Source organism: Hermetia illucens, chromosome 4 (genome assembly GCF_905115235.1).
Source record: "Hermetia illucens chromosome 4, iHerIll2.2.curated.20191125, whole genome shotgun sequence".
Classification (NCBI taxonomy): Eukaryota; Metazoa; Arthropoda; class Insecta; order Diptera; family Stratiomyidae; genus Hermetia; species Hermetia illucens.
The window spans coordinates 6,111-22,779 of record NC_051852.1 but is presented as its reverse complement, the minus strand read 5'-3'; the positions used below and the strand labels follow the sequence as shown (position 1 = coordinate 22,779).

The window sequence follows — 16,669 nt, the reverse complement described above, 5'->3', positions numbered from 1 at the left end:
GGGTAGTGTTTCTGATATATGTAGCACCTATGAGGCTTTATATTTTGCATACTGGAAGGAGAATCTGAAATATAAAAGTAATATTTTGAGTTCTGGAATTTAAAATTATGGGAATTGATGGCTGCTTCCGATATCATCCGTTTGCTAAATTTTTCACAAAAATGGACAAGAATAAAAGATACATTGCCATTCTTATTTTAAGACTATTGGTTTCAATTCTAAGAATCAAGATTCTGTTTCGAACCCCTTAAAATCATATATATAAAATTGAAATTTTTCTTGGTATAGTTGATCGAAATAGAATTCATATGACTTTAAATATGTAGATTGAAAAAGTACACAAGCTGTTTAAAAAAAAAATTGGAAAGAGGTGTATCGGACAGAAGTCTAATATTGAATCAATAAATGATTAAACTATCCGATGGGGAAGATTGTTTGCTCCGTAAATTATGACACTCATGGGCTTAAAAATTCTTTTGGATTTTTATCACCGAGATTTCCAGTATTTAAATACTGTATTCGTACTCTTAGCAGGCTTTCGGCACCTATAGACCCAGCTATCGGCGTTTGTTCAGAGGAAATCAGATGACATGCCTAAAACGTCATGCCTCCAACAACAAAACTGAGAGCCTCGGATTTTTACCGAATAGAGAACAGAATTAGAATACATTGGAGAAAAACGTTTGGAACTGTTTACGTAGGCAATTGACCACTTTCAGTATTACCTTAAAAAAAAAAAAAGAAAAATTCAAATCGAAAAAAAAATCATCAAAAAAAAAAAATAAATTCCAAAACAGAACTGCATAAATATCCGTCAACAAATCTAATCAAACTTCCATCATTTAATCAACTATTGTAAGTAGAAAGCGTTGAAGAAACGGTGAGTCCTGTTGAACTTGCGCTTGACATGTCGATTCGAAATTCGCGCCTTTGAAAGCTGCGTTCGACTAAAGTTTCGTGACATCTGCAATCTCGAAATTCACATGCGCCGCATCAGCGCGGTTCGAGTGGTAAGTTCGGAAAGTGGTGGTTCGTAGGTGGTGTGTGTGAGTTCACAATAGCAAAGTTCTAGGGAAATTTCGCTGGCAAATATTAAACGGAGGATAGGGAATGCTCGTCTAAGTTTATTTTGATTTCGATATAAATATTTTTGTGGGGTCAGATGTTATGAGTTTATCGCTTTGGGATTCTGCGCCGTTGAGTTTGAAGCTGTGTTGCAAGTGCGATACGCAATTAGAATTGTATGAGTGCACTTCCCAGATGGAAGATTGTCAGAGCAGCATTCGTACAGTGGGTTGCTAATCGAGTGACGTTTGGGTGCAATGGTGTTAGTGTTCTGTTGTGTTTCTCTGCGCTGTCGTTAATCATCTTCGAATCAAGGAAATTTTGCCTTCATATGTTCAAAACTTTTGAACTTTTTTCCGCTGCAATCTGAGTTTTCGAGTTGGTGACAAGCGCTGTAAAAATTTAATTGGTGAATATCGCAAACCAACAGGACGCATCGCGTGATAAGACCCCGCTGCTTGCAGGAGTAATCTACGACTAAAGGGCGAACGAAAATACGATTTCAGGTTGCGTTGATATAGGACTACTTTTGGTTTACTGATTCTGCAGCAGGAAAACATTGACATTTGTCCAAGTCGTCCAGGAGTAATAGGAAAATGGATTCGGATGAGGATACTTTTGACAATGACAATGTAGACTCGGGAAACGTTTCGAGTGGCGATGATGACTTCGCAATGGAGGTCGACATTAGCAGTTCACGCGAACGTCAAACTGAACCCGAGGAATATCACTATGAGGTATTGACAACAGATCAAATTGTGCAGGATATGGTCGATAGTATTAGCGACGTCAACGGCGTGGTTAATGTGAGTATTGTGTCAAATCGCGATTTTACGTTTGATCTTTTGTAGTTTCGGCGTTGTTGCTGCTACAGCTGACTCCAATATGAGGTCACCATAACGCTTCTGCCGACCTCATTATGATTCAGTTTATATTTACAAAACTCCTTGTACCACTATAATTTGATGTTGTTGCGAAATTATTATTTGTAGTACTTGGATGACTGCCTCCAAAACTTTGAAGTGACTGGCGAAACTGACTTTGAGGCTGTTTGCAGGTATTTTCTGCAGATTTCATGGCAATGCCACTAAGGGGAGCTCAATGTTTACTGGACTGCTTGCAGCGACAACGTTCGCATATCTCAATATATTCTATCATTCATTTTCGCAATTCGATTCGCGCAATGCCAATCGCATTAACATATTAAAACTAACCTATCATATGTTGCAGCTGCCTCGGACAATAACAAGGATATTGTTGAATCATTTCAAATGGGACAAAGAAAAGCTGATGGAAAAATATTTTGACGGAAATGAGGACAAGTTTTTTCAAGATGCACACGTCGTTAATCCCTTCAATAAGCCCAATACAATTAGTGTACCAAAGGTAACGATTTGTTTGGTTATGCGTTTAAAGTTAGGAGTAGGTTTCCATTACCTGTGAATGCAATATGGCTTTTATGTTTCGGATATGTTCAATCGATCGTTTAGGGACTTTCGGTATTAAAGGCAATATGAACTTGCCATATTTGTGCTTCTCCATTGCCAAGGCCAAATTCGATTGATTTCCTATTAGCCAATGTGCCGTTCATGCACCAACCCTGTACGTCGTAAGTAAGTTTCACTTGACGCCGAGAAGTACATAAAGGCGAAGTTAGCTGTGATGTCAGGATTTCTTGTTCATCTGAGGTATTAAGTTGAATCTTCCATCGCATAATCAATTGGTAATAAAGAATAGTGGAGATTTACTGTTCTATTGAGTGCCCACAAAAAAAAACTGGAATTCAAATTTGGGCAGGCTAATGGAAACTTGAGTAATTTATTTATTTAATAGCAGAAGGCAAACAAACCGTTTAGTTTGAATCGTAACATTTTTTTTTTAAAGGTAACAAAATCGACAACAGACGAAATATGTGAAATATGCTTTTCACGAAATCCATCTGGTGTAAGTTTAACTGTAACCCTGAATGGTAATATTATCAGCGGAGGTGTCTCTAACCAGCTCCGGGAATATATGGATTCTTAGCGGGAATGCTGTTCAAAATTAGATAATGTGGCCAAATAAAAGAAGATGTGAATTTTATCATTCAGGGTTATATGTTCTTGGAATTGTGAAAGAAAATGTAACAAGGTCTAGAAATAACATTGTGTGATTTTTTAGATGATGACCGGTTTAGAATGTGGCCACAGATTTTGTAAACAGTGTTGGGGTGAATATTTGACGACAAAAATAATGGAAGAAGGGGTTGGCCAGTCGATTTCTTGTGCTGCACACGGATGTGATATTCTAGTTGATGACGTAACTGTCACAAAACTTGTGCCGGATGCCAAAGTTAGAGTGAAATATCAACACCTAATAACAAATAGTTTTGTCGAGGTACACAATACATAAAGAAATAATGGACATTTAATGTCACTTATATTTTCTTCTAATTTAGTGCAATAGATTACTCCGCTGGTGTCCTTCGGCGGATTGTACGTATGCAATTAAAGTATCATATGTAGATGCCCGGCCCGTGGTGTGTAAATGTGGGCATACGTTCTGTTTCGACTGCGGAGAAAATTGGCATGACCCGGTGCAATGCCGATTACTTAAAAAGTGGCTTAAGAAATGTGACGATGATTCGGAAACATCAAACTGGATTGCAGCGAATACGAAGGAATGCCCGAAGTGTAATGTGACAATAGAAAAGGATGGTGGTTGTAATCATATGGTGTGTAAAAATCAAAATTGCAAGCACGATTTTTGTTGGGTATGCCTTGGTTCATGGGAACCTCACGGATCGTCTTGGTACAACTGCAACAGATATGATGAAGATGAGGCCCGAGCAGCACGCGATGCACAGGAAAAACTACGGTCATCACTCTCAAGGTTGGCAATGTTAAGCGTTAGTCCTATCACCGTTTATTAGTAAGAATGAATTTCATATGACTTTGCAGATATTTGCACTATTACAATCGTTATATGAACCATATGCAATCCTTAAAATTTGAGAACAAATTATATGCTTCCGTTAAGCATAAAATGGAAGAGATGCAGCAACATAATATGTCTTGGATAGAAGTAAGTGATCAATTATGAGGAATATGTTTTTCTAAATATAAACGAATTTTCGTTTAGGTTCAGTTTCTGAAAAAGGCTGTGGATATTCTTTGCCAATGTCGCCAAACATTAATGTGCACATACGTATTTGCGTACTACCTCAAAAAAAATAATCAATCGATGATCTTTGAGGATAACCAAAAAGATTTGGAGACAGCTACCGAAAAGCTGTCCGAATATCTCGAACGTGATATAACATCAGAAAATCTAGCCGATATTAAACAAAAAGTGCAAGATAAATATAGGTAAGTGTTATGAGGATGTGATAAATGAAAGAGCTTGGACATATTGCTATTTGAGAGTAGATGTGTACTTTTACTTTTCTAGATTTCGTACATAACCAGTGCATTTGAAATTATTGTGTTTAAATAATTTGCCAAAAATAACTCGTCTCATATGTCAAATTTCGATCTTTTTCAATGAATCTACTACTTTTCTGGTGCTTCAATTACTCAGACTTGCTAAAATTAATTTGTCTTTTTTTGTAGATACTGCGAAAAGCGTCGCAAGGTGTTACTTGACCATGTCCACGAAGGATACGAGAAAGATTGGTGGGACTATACAGAATGATAATTAAGAGCATCAGAACGATTTCGATCAAACTCGAAAAAAATGTTTATTATAATTAAAATTATATGAAAGCAAAATATTTAAAAAATCTTCTTTGTTATAATAAAAATTGAAAAAGAAAAATATTTAAAATCTGAGAGATATATTAATAATTAAGGATAATTAGCAGTAGTAAGGAAAATTGAATAAAATTTGACAAAGCCGATAAATATGGATAACGTTAAATATGTGCGAAGCTGTAATAATAGAAGAATTTTCTATTTGTAAAACTTGGTATGTTTCTGAAATTTCAGGGTAATGACGGTTTAAACCAGTTGAGTAACTATGTATTTGCAATCTTGACAACATACTTATTCGATGCTTTACAACTGTCTTATATGTATACATGGAGGCGACTTTCCAAATCTGAATGAAAATACATCAAGTAATGTGACCAATTGCACTGTCTTTTGTGATTCATTGGGCAGTACGATGTTCTGTAGATAGTCAGACCTATTGATGCTGTTTTTGGTTTTGATGCTTTGCATAGGATGTCCGATTTCTCCTTTAGCTAGGTAGAGGCTAATGGATGCCATTATTGCCATGTTTGCGGTCTTCTGCTGTTTTTTGTCTATTAAATATAGTAGTAAATTCAGCATATTATTGAAAACAATTTATATCATTGGATTGGTGCTTCTGAAGGCACTTCAGCCACTTCGAGTGTATTTCGAGGGTTACAGCCCCAAAATATGAATGTATCGGAATCGAAACTTTATTTCAAAAGTAATCAGTGGAATTTGTACAGAATGGTGTTTTCCGGCCTTGAGATGTTAAGAGTATCATAAGCGGGATGAGTCGTTCACTTTGAGAGCAGCTCAACATATATTAATGTAATAAAATCACATTCTCTTTAAAACGTAGGCTGGACTCTGCCAATTATTTGCTAATATATTTAGATCCTGAGGAAAATGGAAAAGGAAGGTTAATTTTATTCTGTTTCGTACATTGCTAAGACTAGTATGCTATGATCTATATTTTGTAGACATATCTTGATAAGCTTGTATCGCGTGAAATTTTGTACTGTATACTTAATATTTTTTTCCGGCAGTGATGTGCATAGTTGATGAACATTGTGTTCCTGCAAGAATGTGCATTGGTTGATGTATATTGGAGGAATGTCAAAGTCTTCTTTTCCTGGTCAGCAGTAAAAAGCTCAGCGAAAGGAGCAACAGATACTAGACATGCGCCTTGCATCTCTCCAAATGTGAAGAGCAAAGCATTCAATGTAGTATTTTGATATTGCGAGTGGCCTCTTCCAGTTGAAAACATGTTTTTGTCTCCTATGGTTTTTTCTTTCTAGCCCTTTATCCTGTTGGCATGAATCCACTAGGATGAAATGTTGCCATAAGATGGTATACTTGTTGAGTATGCGATGTTAACGCGTTTGACATTTTGTACTTGTATAAGCTCACAAATCTTGAATGAAAGCTCACGGCGAAGGATAGTACACAGTCTGTAAGGTTCACTCACTGTGCATTACGTACATATGTATGACATTTAAAAGTGAAAATCCACCACATAAAGTACTAACATTTGACCGCAAATCATGCAATTGCACGTGACAAGGGTTAGTGTTGAGGAGAATTCCCCTTGCGTTTGGTGTGTTAGAAAGCTCTAAGGTATGTCCTCTCGGATGGCAGAAAAGAGGATATCTTTCATTCTTGTGCTTTAACGCGCCAACTGCCCATCCTGTCCTTGTCTGCTTCCTTTGCTTTCATTTTCGAATTATCAAATAGAAAATGGCGCCGGTTAAAGTAATCCACACATCTGGTCGTGTTTAAATTTTGCAAGTTGATCGCCTTTCAACCTAAACCCATCCATCGCAACCTTTGTAAAGGTTTTTTGAAGAGCAGTCTGCGAAGAGGCGCATTTGAATCGGATGGGGAAATTTTTGCAGACGAGATCGCGAAATAAGAAATGTAAATGGATTTTACATTTTAGTAGCGCGACAAGTGATTGGTGTGAGTGCGAATGAAATTTAGTTTCGGTGCTGTATTTGATGTTTAATAGTGAGTGCAGCTTTTCTCGCTATAGATTAATGCTGGAAGAAATACTCAGCAGCGCAGCGGAAAAAAATAAAGGGATCCCGTTATCAGTAAAAAGAAATAGTGCTCGACCTGGGAGTGGAAATCGCCTTATTCTAGGTGCTTTGACTGAGAAAGGTGATTCCATTTTAAATATACTTTACATGAAGTAAAGCATATTTCCATTTCGTTGGGAATTTATCTATTCGCGGCATTTGCTGTTTTTGTACAAGTGAAAGATTAAGGAGTTGTTGGTAATATCACGGCTGTCTTCGGTCCATATTCTTCTGAAGCTTTCACCCAGCAATGTGGGTGAAATTGATTTTTTGTGTTGTTGGAGTTCCTTCCCATTATCTATAGTGCCTGTTGTAGGATATAAAATGTTACATTCGCTTTGGAAACCCGCGGAAGAATAAATCTACGATTTGATATACAGAGAAGCGTAAGTCTCTTTGAAAGAAAAAAATAAGCAATCATCTCAGGAAAATTGGTTAACCGAAGTAGACAGAAATTGTAATGCGACTGGCAGATTCGCAATCTTCGAAGGACTATTAAAGAGCAAAATGAAAGTTACTAACAAATTCAAAAGCTTGATGATTACGTAGTGTGAATTGCAATTTATAAATTTCTCGTAAATTTTACATTATATAACATGATTCAACGAACATTTGCCTATTCGAAAAGATTACTAGTTTTTAAAATCATAGGGGAGGGCACTCGCCAGGCTAATTTTTTTTTGACAAATCACCAAAGTCGATTTTCGGTTAAGAACAACCCATACTTCAGAAGGAGAGAAGTCTGCTCAGCGAATAGTGTCTCTAAAGAGGCTTTGTTCAACGTATTATAAGCGTCCGTTTAGAAAAATTCTTTTTTCTAGTACTCGAAGTTGATGAAGCTTCTCTCACATTGCACAATTTCCCCGACAACTGTTTGTAGGATGACTTATGATTACCATTATATCCAAATTGTACACAGTTTTATAGATCATGTTTAAAGGACCCATTCTAGCGTGGGTGCACAGTAGCAATCATTACAGGAATTGAAGATAGATGATAGAGTTTCCTTAGATAAAAATACAACGTGCGTAAGGTCCATGAAGCAAAAGTGGAAGTGTTCACAATGGCGAGAACTGTAATTGATTATGAATGCAAAGGGGTATCTTTGAAGAATGGTGATATGTGCAAAGTACTTTCCAGTTCGCTTGAAGTGGCAGGCTATACGCGAACTGAAATATTAGGAATAGTAGGTAATGTTCGAAACATATTTAATTGTTTCTTTCTTTAAGAAGACAGTTACAATGTCAATGTAAAATCGAAGTTACCAAAGTTGGACGCATTTATTAACATAATAAAATTCAATAAAATTATTATTGACAATATGGGTCAATTTGAGATTCCAATGAGGTTAGGGAGTTGCTTTGCTCTATCCTAACGTGAAGGATTCAAACTTATAAGGCGAGCTCCAGATTTTGCTATTTGTCCGCATCACATTATAGCATTCTACATCAATTTCGATTGTGTCTCATATGCACTCGTAAAAGTCTATCCAATGTGATTATAATTGATATTTAGACTACTCAACTTGTCGGACCTGGCCTGTTGTACCATTGACGACATTTCCTGATGCTCAACAAGTGTTGATTTATTTGAACTATTATTTTCATCTTACTCCTGCACTGATTAATAACATTTACCATGTGAATAAATTGAAACGAACTTTTATTTTTACCTCAATTCCAATAGGAAATTAGTGAGTAGCAGGATCTTATTGATTAAGTCGTAGTGGAACTCTCTCAGGACGCTTGTTTCGCACCAAATATATAATTCACAATCGTCGAAAAATAAACAGGTAATTGATAACACTGGAAAATTAATATTTTCATGTAAAGTATTGTAATAGCTTGGAATATATTGCTAGTAGTTTCCTTCTTAATAGACTTTTTCAATAAACTATTATACTGTTAAAATCTTGTCTTGCTCTTACGCAAAATGTTGTTCTTAATGGAAAACATTTATTTTATTGCTTTGGAATAAAAGCGTAGAAATATTTACCTTTTGTAAATTTTACACTGATAAGAAAATTACATGTTTCTAGAAATCATGAAGCTGCCCTTTCCTATGCCTCGAGTTGGATCTGGAGTAACACTTTTTTCAAAACTTGTCCGGACGAAAGACTTAAGAACACTTCAAGGAGACGATCCACGAAGTGCAAAACCTAAGCTCACGGTAAGTCCAACTATTTTCATTGAATATACGAACTTACTACTATTCACTTTAGAAATGTTTAACGACTTTGGATTTAACATCTCTTGGTATTGGATCTTGCTGTGGCACTGGGATGTATCTAGTTGCCGGTATGGTGGCGAAAAATATTGCCGGGCCGGGAGTAGTTTTCAGCTTTTTTATAGCTGCTGTTGCAAGTATATTCTCAGGTAATGTGAAATTTGTTGGAAAAGTCATCAAAGATTTTTTTCTCAAATATGAAATTGAATTTATAGGTGCATGTTATGCTGAATTCGGAGTCCGGGTACCGCATACATCTGGCTCGGCATATATGTATTCATATGTAACTGTTGGAGAGTTCGTTGCATTCGTAATAGGATGGAACATGATTCTTGAGTATTTGATAGGTAATATCGATCTGACATTATGTTGAAATAGGGAAGTGAGAGTTGTCACATGCATCCAATGCTCGAATCAAATGGTTTTTCATTTTAAGATCGTTTAGTATTATAGAAATCCGAACTGTTAGTAGTTGTTTACTGCGGTTAATATTCACAAGTTTGATTACCGTGCTGTTGATGTGAGTTTTGATATGTCAATATCTTTTTTTTTGTTTTGTACAGCTTGCAACTGTCGGTTTATTGAATCTGAGAGAAAAAAGTAGAAGTACATATTTAAGTGGTGTGATTGAAATATTTTTTTATTTGTAGGAACAAGTGCGTGCGCTTGTGCATTGAGCGCTAGTTTTGATTCATTATCTGGGGGAGCTATAGGACGCAGTATCGAGGCATCAGTTGGCACAATATTTGGTTAATGAAGTTGATTTGGGTATATTTTGAAAAATTTAATTGTGCATGTTGTTTTAGGTCGTCCACCTGATTTCATTGCTTTCTCTATAACATTGCTGATGACTTTTGTATTGGCCTTGGGGGCTAGTAAGTCAGTTCTTTTCAACAATACCTTGAACACTGTGAATTTGGCATCGTGGGTTTTTATAATGAGTGCCGGTCTTTTTTATGTGGATACGACTACATGGACTGAGCATCAAGGATTCTTACCGTACGGCTGGAGTGGAGTAAGCTGTGATAAGCACCTATCATACTTTGCCCAATTTATTTAAATGAGTGATTGTTTACAGGTTTTTACAGGGGCCGCTACCTGCTTTTACGCATTCATTGGTTTTGACATAATCGCAACCACGGGTGAAGAAGCTCACAGCCCTCAGAAAAGTATTCCGAAAGCTATAGTTGGTTCGCTTATTATAGTTTTGATTGCATATGTTTCAAGCAGTTTCATATTAACATTGATAGGTGCGTGGGTTATGCAATTGCTTTGTGTTCAGTTGAATTTGCCTTAAAAATTGAATTAATGGTTTCGAAATGAATTTTCAGTTCCATACGATCACGTTGACAGTGGATCGGCACTTGTTCAAATGTGGACGTACGTAGGGGCTCCGAAATGTCGAGCAGTTGTCGCAATAGGAGCTACGGCGGGACTATCAGTGGCAATGTTTGGTTCAATGTTCCCGATGCCTCGAGTAATATATGCTATGGCAAATGATGGATTAGTATTTAGGTAAGATATATATGTCTATACTGAAACGTGAAATTAATGAAACGGAATTGAACGTGAATGCAGACAGCTTTCTCATTTGTGGGGGAGAACAAATGCACCTGGACTTGCTACGATTGGGAGTGGATTGGCGGCTGCGCTTGTTGCCTTAACCGTTCGACTTGAAATTCTCGTAGAAATGATGTCTATCGGGACTCTACTGGCTTATACATTAGTGTCGACTTGTGTCCTTGTATTACGATATCAGCCTCATAGTACCTCATTAGTGGATTTATTGCCAGTGCAGTTGAGAACGCCGCAACCACCAAGCACCCCGGATCCATCAGCTATAACTACTGAAGTGTTGACAAAGAACAATTTCACTGTGAAACGTGTAACGCGAGGCTCTCCAGACTCGGATGATTCCTTCATTGATGATAGTCCCGAGGGGTATTTAGGTCGGGATGATCAATTTCTTGTATCAGACCGCTCAGAAAATAAATTCTATGGGAGTGTTCACGGCGCACCGACAGGACCTACAGGAAGTGCCACAGCATTTGACACAATCGGGCTAAGCCTGATTGGTCGGAAATTTCAAGAATATGCATATCTATGCCCGGGTTTATTCCCATGGGTAAATCCCGGACCAGCAACAAATGAGAGTGGTACGTTTGTTAGTGAAATTTCACATGCTCATATGAAATCACGACGACCGCTAAATCTTTGTAATTTGAATTTTAGGGATGTACGTAACCAAGTTAGTAGGCATCTTGTACATATTCGTTTTCTTTTTGGATCTATTCGCTGCTGTTGGGTGGACCGGTTCATTTGCTGGATTTGTATTTTCATGTTTAGTGATAGGTATAATTGTGATATTACTAATAATATCGCGCCAGCCGCAAAACAGGTGACAAACAAAATTGATTATCATTTTCAATTTTAATTTTCTCCGAACTATGTTTCCAGATATGCACTGGCGTTCTTGACACCAGGTCTACCATTTATTCCGGCAATAGCAATTACTGTTAACTTATATTTGATCTTTAAATTAAGCATTTTAACTTTAGTAAGATTTACAATATGGATGACGCTAGGACTTATAATGTATTTTTATTATGGAATAACACACAGCACTCTTGAGAATCCAACGGAAGAAATTGAGTTAACTATTGATGAAACGTATGGAAAGCAACAAGTAAGTGACTACAAAAACATTGAAAAGGAAAATGTGAATAAGTGGCTGAAATATGAAAAGTCTAGTTGCTATAAACATGATAGAGTTAATTTGTTGTTGTTCTTTTTTAGATTAAAGAAAATGAACAAACCGCCGTGTGGGATCAACATGGCTATGAAAATCGAATGGCAGACGAAAGTTGGACTCAGCCAAATCACTGTGCAAGTAATTGGGATTCTATTGATATTAACAAAGCGTGGGGAGATTTATCGACTGCTGGAAAACCAAATAATATGATGCCGTCAATTCGTCTTCAAAAGACTGCAAATACACGGCAAACGCAACCAAAAGAGAAGGATAAGCATTCTAGCAAAGCAAGTAATCAACTGCGGCAAGAGAAAGTGCAATCTGAAGTGAAGAAAGAAGGATTTAGTGTGTTTGTTGATGAATCACAATTCCCGACATGGGACGATTAAGGACACTAAATAATACTCTTGAAGACTTCTCAAATAACTTTCATAAAAGCAATCATCATTTAGTCGAATATAATAGTCGATTTCCGATAGAGAAGAATAGGACATATAATCTCTCATATACAGAAATAAGTCATCCAAATATCAAATTCCACTCTCGTTACCTTCTGGTCATATTGAATATATGCAATTTTGTTTTCCAAAAACAAAATTAATGTACGTCTATCCTTATCTTATCTTCAGTGTAAAGTAATCATTGATGAAAAATTGTATATTTAGATAGTTCCATAATTAAATTTGTTTTATCATTGGGGGTATGAAGATTGTAATGTTAGGGTAAACATGATAAGCATTTAATATTCACTACCAGTAAATATTCACTACCAGTAAATATTTTGCAAGAAATATTCATTAAAAATATATACTTTAAAGTTCTCCGTTAAATCATGAATGCTATCGCCAAATTATTAAAAACTTGCAGAACAATTCATCGATTATTTAGTTTCTCCATAGAGTTAAAAAGTGGACAAAATGTAGGAATTGTTTGCGTAATTGCACAAGCCTAATTTCCCACGTAATGTAAATCAGTCATAGTGTTTGCAAAGTGAAAACATGAAGCCATTAATATCTTGCCCGCGGGCGACCATGTGTGTACATCGCAACTTGATGATCTCGTTCCTCTTTGTGGAACAAATCTTTTAAAGTTTTGTTATAACTGCTCTGCTTGGATGCATGATGTGCGCCATCGATAAGATTTTTCTGTAGACATTTAGTAGTATTCATAATCTTTTACAAACTAACACTTATATGTGAAGCAGGTTGTCAGGTAAAAATCTTCCATAGAATTTCTTTACATCTATGAAAACGTTCCAAAGAAAAGTCTGATTGAAACTTCGGTGAGATGTGCTGTCTTAAATGTTAGAGAAGCTGGAATGAGTGAAGTTCAAGTTTTATCAATGTCGATATTTACATCTCTCACTGATTGAAAACGTGTCCTAAATTTTGTCCATTAGAAAAGAAATTATTTCATTTACACAATCGTTTTTATAAATATTTATTAACGTTAAATTATTATAAAAGTCTGTAAAATAAAGGTTCTGTGATGAAATTACATGAGTATGTAACTATGATGCTATTTAAACTAAAAATGTGCAAAATCGTTTTTTAATACTAAACTTTTAATTCTTTTCAAATAATATATTGTGACACAATTCTAAAGTATCTACAATATTTGGAGTCTATGTTTTATCCGCTCAGTCTTTCTAGTTGTTCTAGTTGAAAACATACGCATTGACTTTCGAAAACATATTATAAATGATTCATAAATAATAGTATATACATTTCCTTAAACATTCCGCAAGTATATGATTTTCTAAAATGTTCACTTGCTTGAATATTTGAGTGGATAAGTTCAGAAACAAAATATACAAATGTTGATGTATTATACACAAAAAGTATTCATATTGAAAGTTTACAAATATTTACAAAGGGGAATTAGTAGTTAAAATGTGAAATTGAATTTGATTTACTATTTATAAATTGCAAAATTAGTGGAAAATGTATACACTAACTACATCTTGAGTATATTTTAGTCTAGAGTCAAACCTGTAATATATATTGTAATTTATTTAGGAATAAATTAACAAAGATATTCAAGTTGACAAGAGAATACCATTGAACATTTTTAACCAATAGAGAAAAAGTGTTGTTTGAAAATATAAAACAAATATTTCCAGTTGAAAGCATCATGCTTTTCCATTATTTTACTGCATATTAACATATTGACTATTATTAGAACTTGTTATGCATCGAAAGCAAACAACTTGACGGGTTATACTTGCTTTGGAATATATAAATATAACTGTACTTGATGTGTCTTCTTGTTCGTTATTTGTTGAAAGTTAGATTCAGTGGAGAATCATATGGAGTATATATTGTATGATAGTTGAGGAAGTTGCTTTTTCCAACAAATTGACTGTTATTATGTCTAGCGTCAAAAGGCGCTCATCAGACGTGCGACAATGCGTAGAAAGTGGTACGGTGTTAGCGCTTACTTTATCATGCAAATCATTTCCCTCCTGCGAAGAGAGCAAGCTCGTAGTTTCAACCTCTTGGCGATTACGGCGCTAAACTAAAATAAACACAAGAGTGTTCTGTTCGAAGGAATTTTTATGAAGATTTGGCTAAAATGAAGACGAATAAATGATATTTGGAAAGTCACAAGTATGCGCGCGTTAATGCATTCATTGTACATTATGGACATTTAAATTGTGGGACTGAACACTGGTTACTGCATTTACTGATTTTTCTACTGCTTGTTTGTGTCAATTCTTCTCCGTGTGAAATAATTCTATCTTTCCATTTTCTCATGACCCGCGCATTTCAGTATTGTATGTGTTTAGAGTTGTTTACATGATCATTGTTTTTATTGATCAAGCAAGTGCTGCCATACTTATATCATCCTAACTTACAAAGATATTTCCAAATGCCAAATTTGAGCTGTTTTCACATTTGAATATCGAAACGAATGTATTAATTATTGTCTCTTTTTAGGTGATGTCCCTCAGTGGTGGAATTGTTATCAACGATGGAAGCGTGGATAAGATTTGTAAATTAATCAACCATTCTGACATGTAATTAATAGGTAACTTTTGAAATAGTTCAATAAAGATTTTCAATGCTTCTAACCGTAGACGTGTTTTATTGATTCTTCTTGGTATGTTTCTTCTTCATGTATCAATTCTGTGCGGTATCGGGATAGGTCCAGAGTCGGTCCAGAGTCTTATCAGTAGGCTTTACTGTATGAATATCTCGCGTGTGGGTACATTTTAGAAATGGCCCTTATAGAAGAACCTATCTATGATTTTTAGGAGTATGGTCTCCCATATGAGAGTTTCCCTGTGCTTCACTTCTGATTTAAATCTTTTACTTAAGTTGCTTTCTCACCTAAACATGCTCACATACCTTGAGCAGCATTTCTGTATTCGATATTCCCATTACCCGCCGATACATACACGATTATAGATGGCATTTTGAAAATTCAAATTGCAAATACACACATCATATCCTAGACATTTTCTTTATGTATTCCAATGTATGTATCGATCTTTGATGTTCATTTTTAATATATGACGATGAATAATCAATAGAAATAATTGAACAATTCAGCAATAAGATTTGAACCGTGACCTTTCCGGTTAGAAAAACTTATCCCAGTGCCCTAACCACGCACCACCTAACCACGCCTGTGATTTGATGATGACGAAAATGGAGGAAAAGCTTAAAAATCACTTTTCGAGGATTTAAATGTTAATTTCTCGTTAAGTACTTACAAAATAATGAAAAGGAACCTGATTTGTGATCTTGAGATCTGAGGGTAGCAGCGTCTGAGAGCAAGTGTATAGCCTGCGATTTGATGATGACGAAAATGGAGGAAAAGCTGAAAAATCACTTTTCGAGGATTTAAATGTTAATTTCTCGTTAAGTACTTGCAAAATAATGAAAAGGAACCTGATTTGTGATCTTGAGATCTGAGGGTATTAGCGTCTGAGAGCAAGTGTATAGCCTGTGATTTGATGATGACGAAACTGGAGGAAAAGCTGGAAAATCACTTTTCGAGGATTTAAATGTTAATTTCTTGTTAAGTACTTGCAAAATAATGAAAAGGAACCTGATTTGTGATCTTGAGATCTGAGGGTATCAGCGTCTGAGAGCAAGTGTATAGCCTGTGATTTGATGATGACGAAAATGGAGGAAAAGCTGAAAAATCACTTTTCCAGGATTTAAATGTTAATTTCTCGTTAAGTACTTGCAAAATAATGAAAAGGAACCTGATTTGTGATCTTGAGATCTGAGGGTATAAGCGTCTGAGAGCAAGTGTATAGCCTGTGATTTGACGATGACGAAAATGGAGGAAAAGCTGGAAAATCACTTTTCGAGGATTTAAATGTTAATTTCTTGTTAAGTACATGCAAAATAATGAAAAGGAACCTGATTTGTGATCTTGAGATCTGAGGGTATCAGCGTCTGGGAGCAAGTGTATAGCCTGTGATTTAATGATGGCGAAACTGAAGGAAAAGCTGGAAAATCACTTTTCGAGGATTTAAATGTTAATTTCTCGTTAAGTACTTGCAAAATAATGAAAAGGAACCTGATTTGTGATCTTGAGATCTGAGGGTATCAGCGTCTGAGAGCAAGTGTATAGCCTGTGAGTTGATGATGACGAAACTGGAGGAAAAGCTGGAAAATCACTTTTCGAGGATTTAAATGTTAATTTCTCGTTAAGTACTTGCAAAATAATGAAAAGGAACCTGATTTGTGATCTTGAGATCTGAGGGTATCAGCGTCTGAGAGCAAGTGTATAGCCTGTGATTTGATGTGATTTGATGATGACGAAAATGGAGGAAAAGCTGAAAAATCACTTTTCCAGGATTTAAATGTTAATTTCTT

The 16,669-nt window shown here is 35.8% G+C and overlaps 2 protein-coding genes and 1 long non-coding RNA gene across 8 annotated transcripts; 2 read left to right on the top strand and 1 right to left on the bottom strand.

Annotated features, from left to right (window-relative positions):
* Positions 1 to 564: 564 nt before the first annotated feature.
* On the top strand, positions 565 to 4,962 carry LOC119656215 (E3 ubiquitin-protein ligase ariadne-1). Of its 2 annotated transcripts, XM_038062614.1 has the most exons (9): positions 565 to 855; positions 1,572 to 1,871; positions 2,296 to 2,451; positions 2,950 to 3,009; positions 3,226 to 3,441; positions 3,503 to 3,936; positions 4,005 to 4,128; positions 4,186 to 4,412; positions 4,656 to 4,962. In XM_038062614.1, exons 2-9 carry the CDS (start codon positions 1,662 to 1,664, stop codon positions 4,735 to 4,737), a joined length of 1,509 nt encoding a protein of 502 aa, XP_037918542.1. In that variant the 5' UTR covers positions 565 to 855; positions 1,572 to 1,661; the 3' UTR covers positions 4,738 to 4,962. The 2 variants fall into 2 exon arrangements, with proteins under 2 accessions (XP_037918542.1, XP_037918541.1); XM_038062613.1 differs by lacking the exon at positions 565 to 855 and having other exon boundaries at positions 1,046 to 1,871.
* A 1,309-nt stretch (positions 4,963 to 6,271) lies between these two features.
* Positions 6,272 to 12,592, top strand: LOC119656213 (probable cationic amino acid transporter). Of its 5 annotated transcripts, none has more exons than XM_038062608.1 (14): positions 6,461 to 6,737; positions 6,811 to 6,938; positions 8,543 to 8,648; positions 8,895 to 9,025; positions 9,078 to 9,231; positions 9,298 to 9,429; positions 9,733 to 9,831; positions 9,889 to 10,097; positions 10,161 to 10,332; positions 10,414 to 10,597; positions 10,661 to 11,238; positions 11,315 to 11,480; positions 11,540 to 11,768; positions 11,879 to 12,592. In XM_038062608.1, the coding sequence occupies exons 4-14, from the start codon at positions 8,900 to 8,902 to the stop codon at positions 12,221 to 12,223; spliced, it is 2,394 nt and encodes a 797-aa protein (XP_037918536.1). In that variant the 5' UTR covers positions 6,461 to 6,737; positions 6,811 to 6,938; positions 8,543 to 8,648; positions 8,895 to 8,899; the 3' UTR covers positions 12,224 to 12,592. The 5 variants fall into 5 exon arrangements, with proteins under 5 accessions (XP_037918537.1, XP_037918536.1, XP_037918534.1 ...); XM_038062606.1 differs by having other exon boundaries at positions 6,796 to 6,938; XM_038062607.1 differs by having other exon boundaries at positions 6,787 to 6,938.
* Positions 7,989 to 9,230, bottom strand: LOC119656218. The gene is made up of 3 exons (XR_005250015.1): positions 8,852 to 9,230; positions 8,529 to 8,661; positions 7,989 to 8,470 (listed from the first exon to the last, which is right to left on the bottom strand). It is a non-coding gene; the product is annotated as an uncharacterized LOC119656218 (long non-coding RNA).
* Positions 12,593 to 16,669: the final 4,077 nt, after the last annotated feature.

Excerpts from the sequence above, each read along its gene's own strand:
- LOC119656215 (XM_038062614.1), top strand. The coding sequence starts at position 1,662 with ATGGATTCGGATGAGGATACTTTTGACAATGACAATGTAGACTCGGGA. Across the intron at positions 2,452-2,949 it reads ATACAATTAGTGTACCAAAG|GTAACAAAATCGACAACAGA; the intron begins GTAACGATTTGT and ends TTTTTTTTAAAG. Across the intron at positions 4,129-4,185 it reads ATAATATGTCTTGGATAGAA|GTTCAGTTTCTGAAAAAGGC; the intron begins GTAAGTGATCAA and ends ATTTTCGTTTAG.
- LOC119656213 (XM_038062609.1), top strand. The coding sequence starts at position 8,900 with ATGAAGCTGCCCTTTCCTATGCCTCGAGTTGGATCTGGAGTAACACTT. Across the intron at positions 11,239-11,314 it reads ACCAGCAACAAATGAGAGTG|GGATGTACGTAACCAAGTTA; the intron begins GTACGTTTGTTA and ends TTTGAATTTTAG. Across the intron at positions 11,769-11,878 it reads AAACGTATGGAAAGCAACAA|ATTAAAGAAAATGAACAAAC; the intron begins GTAAGTGACTAC and ends GTTCTTTTTTAG.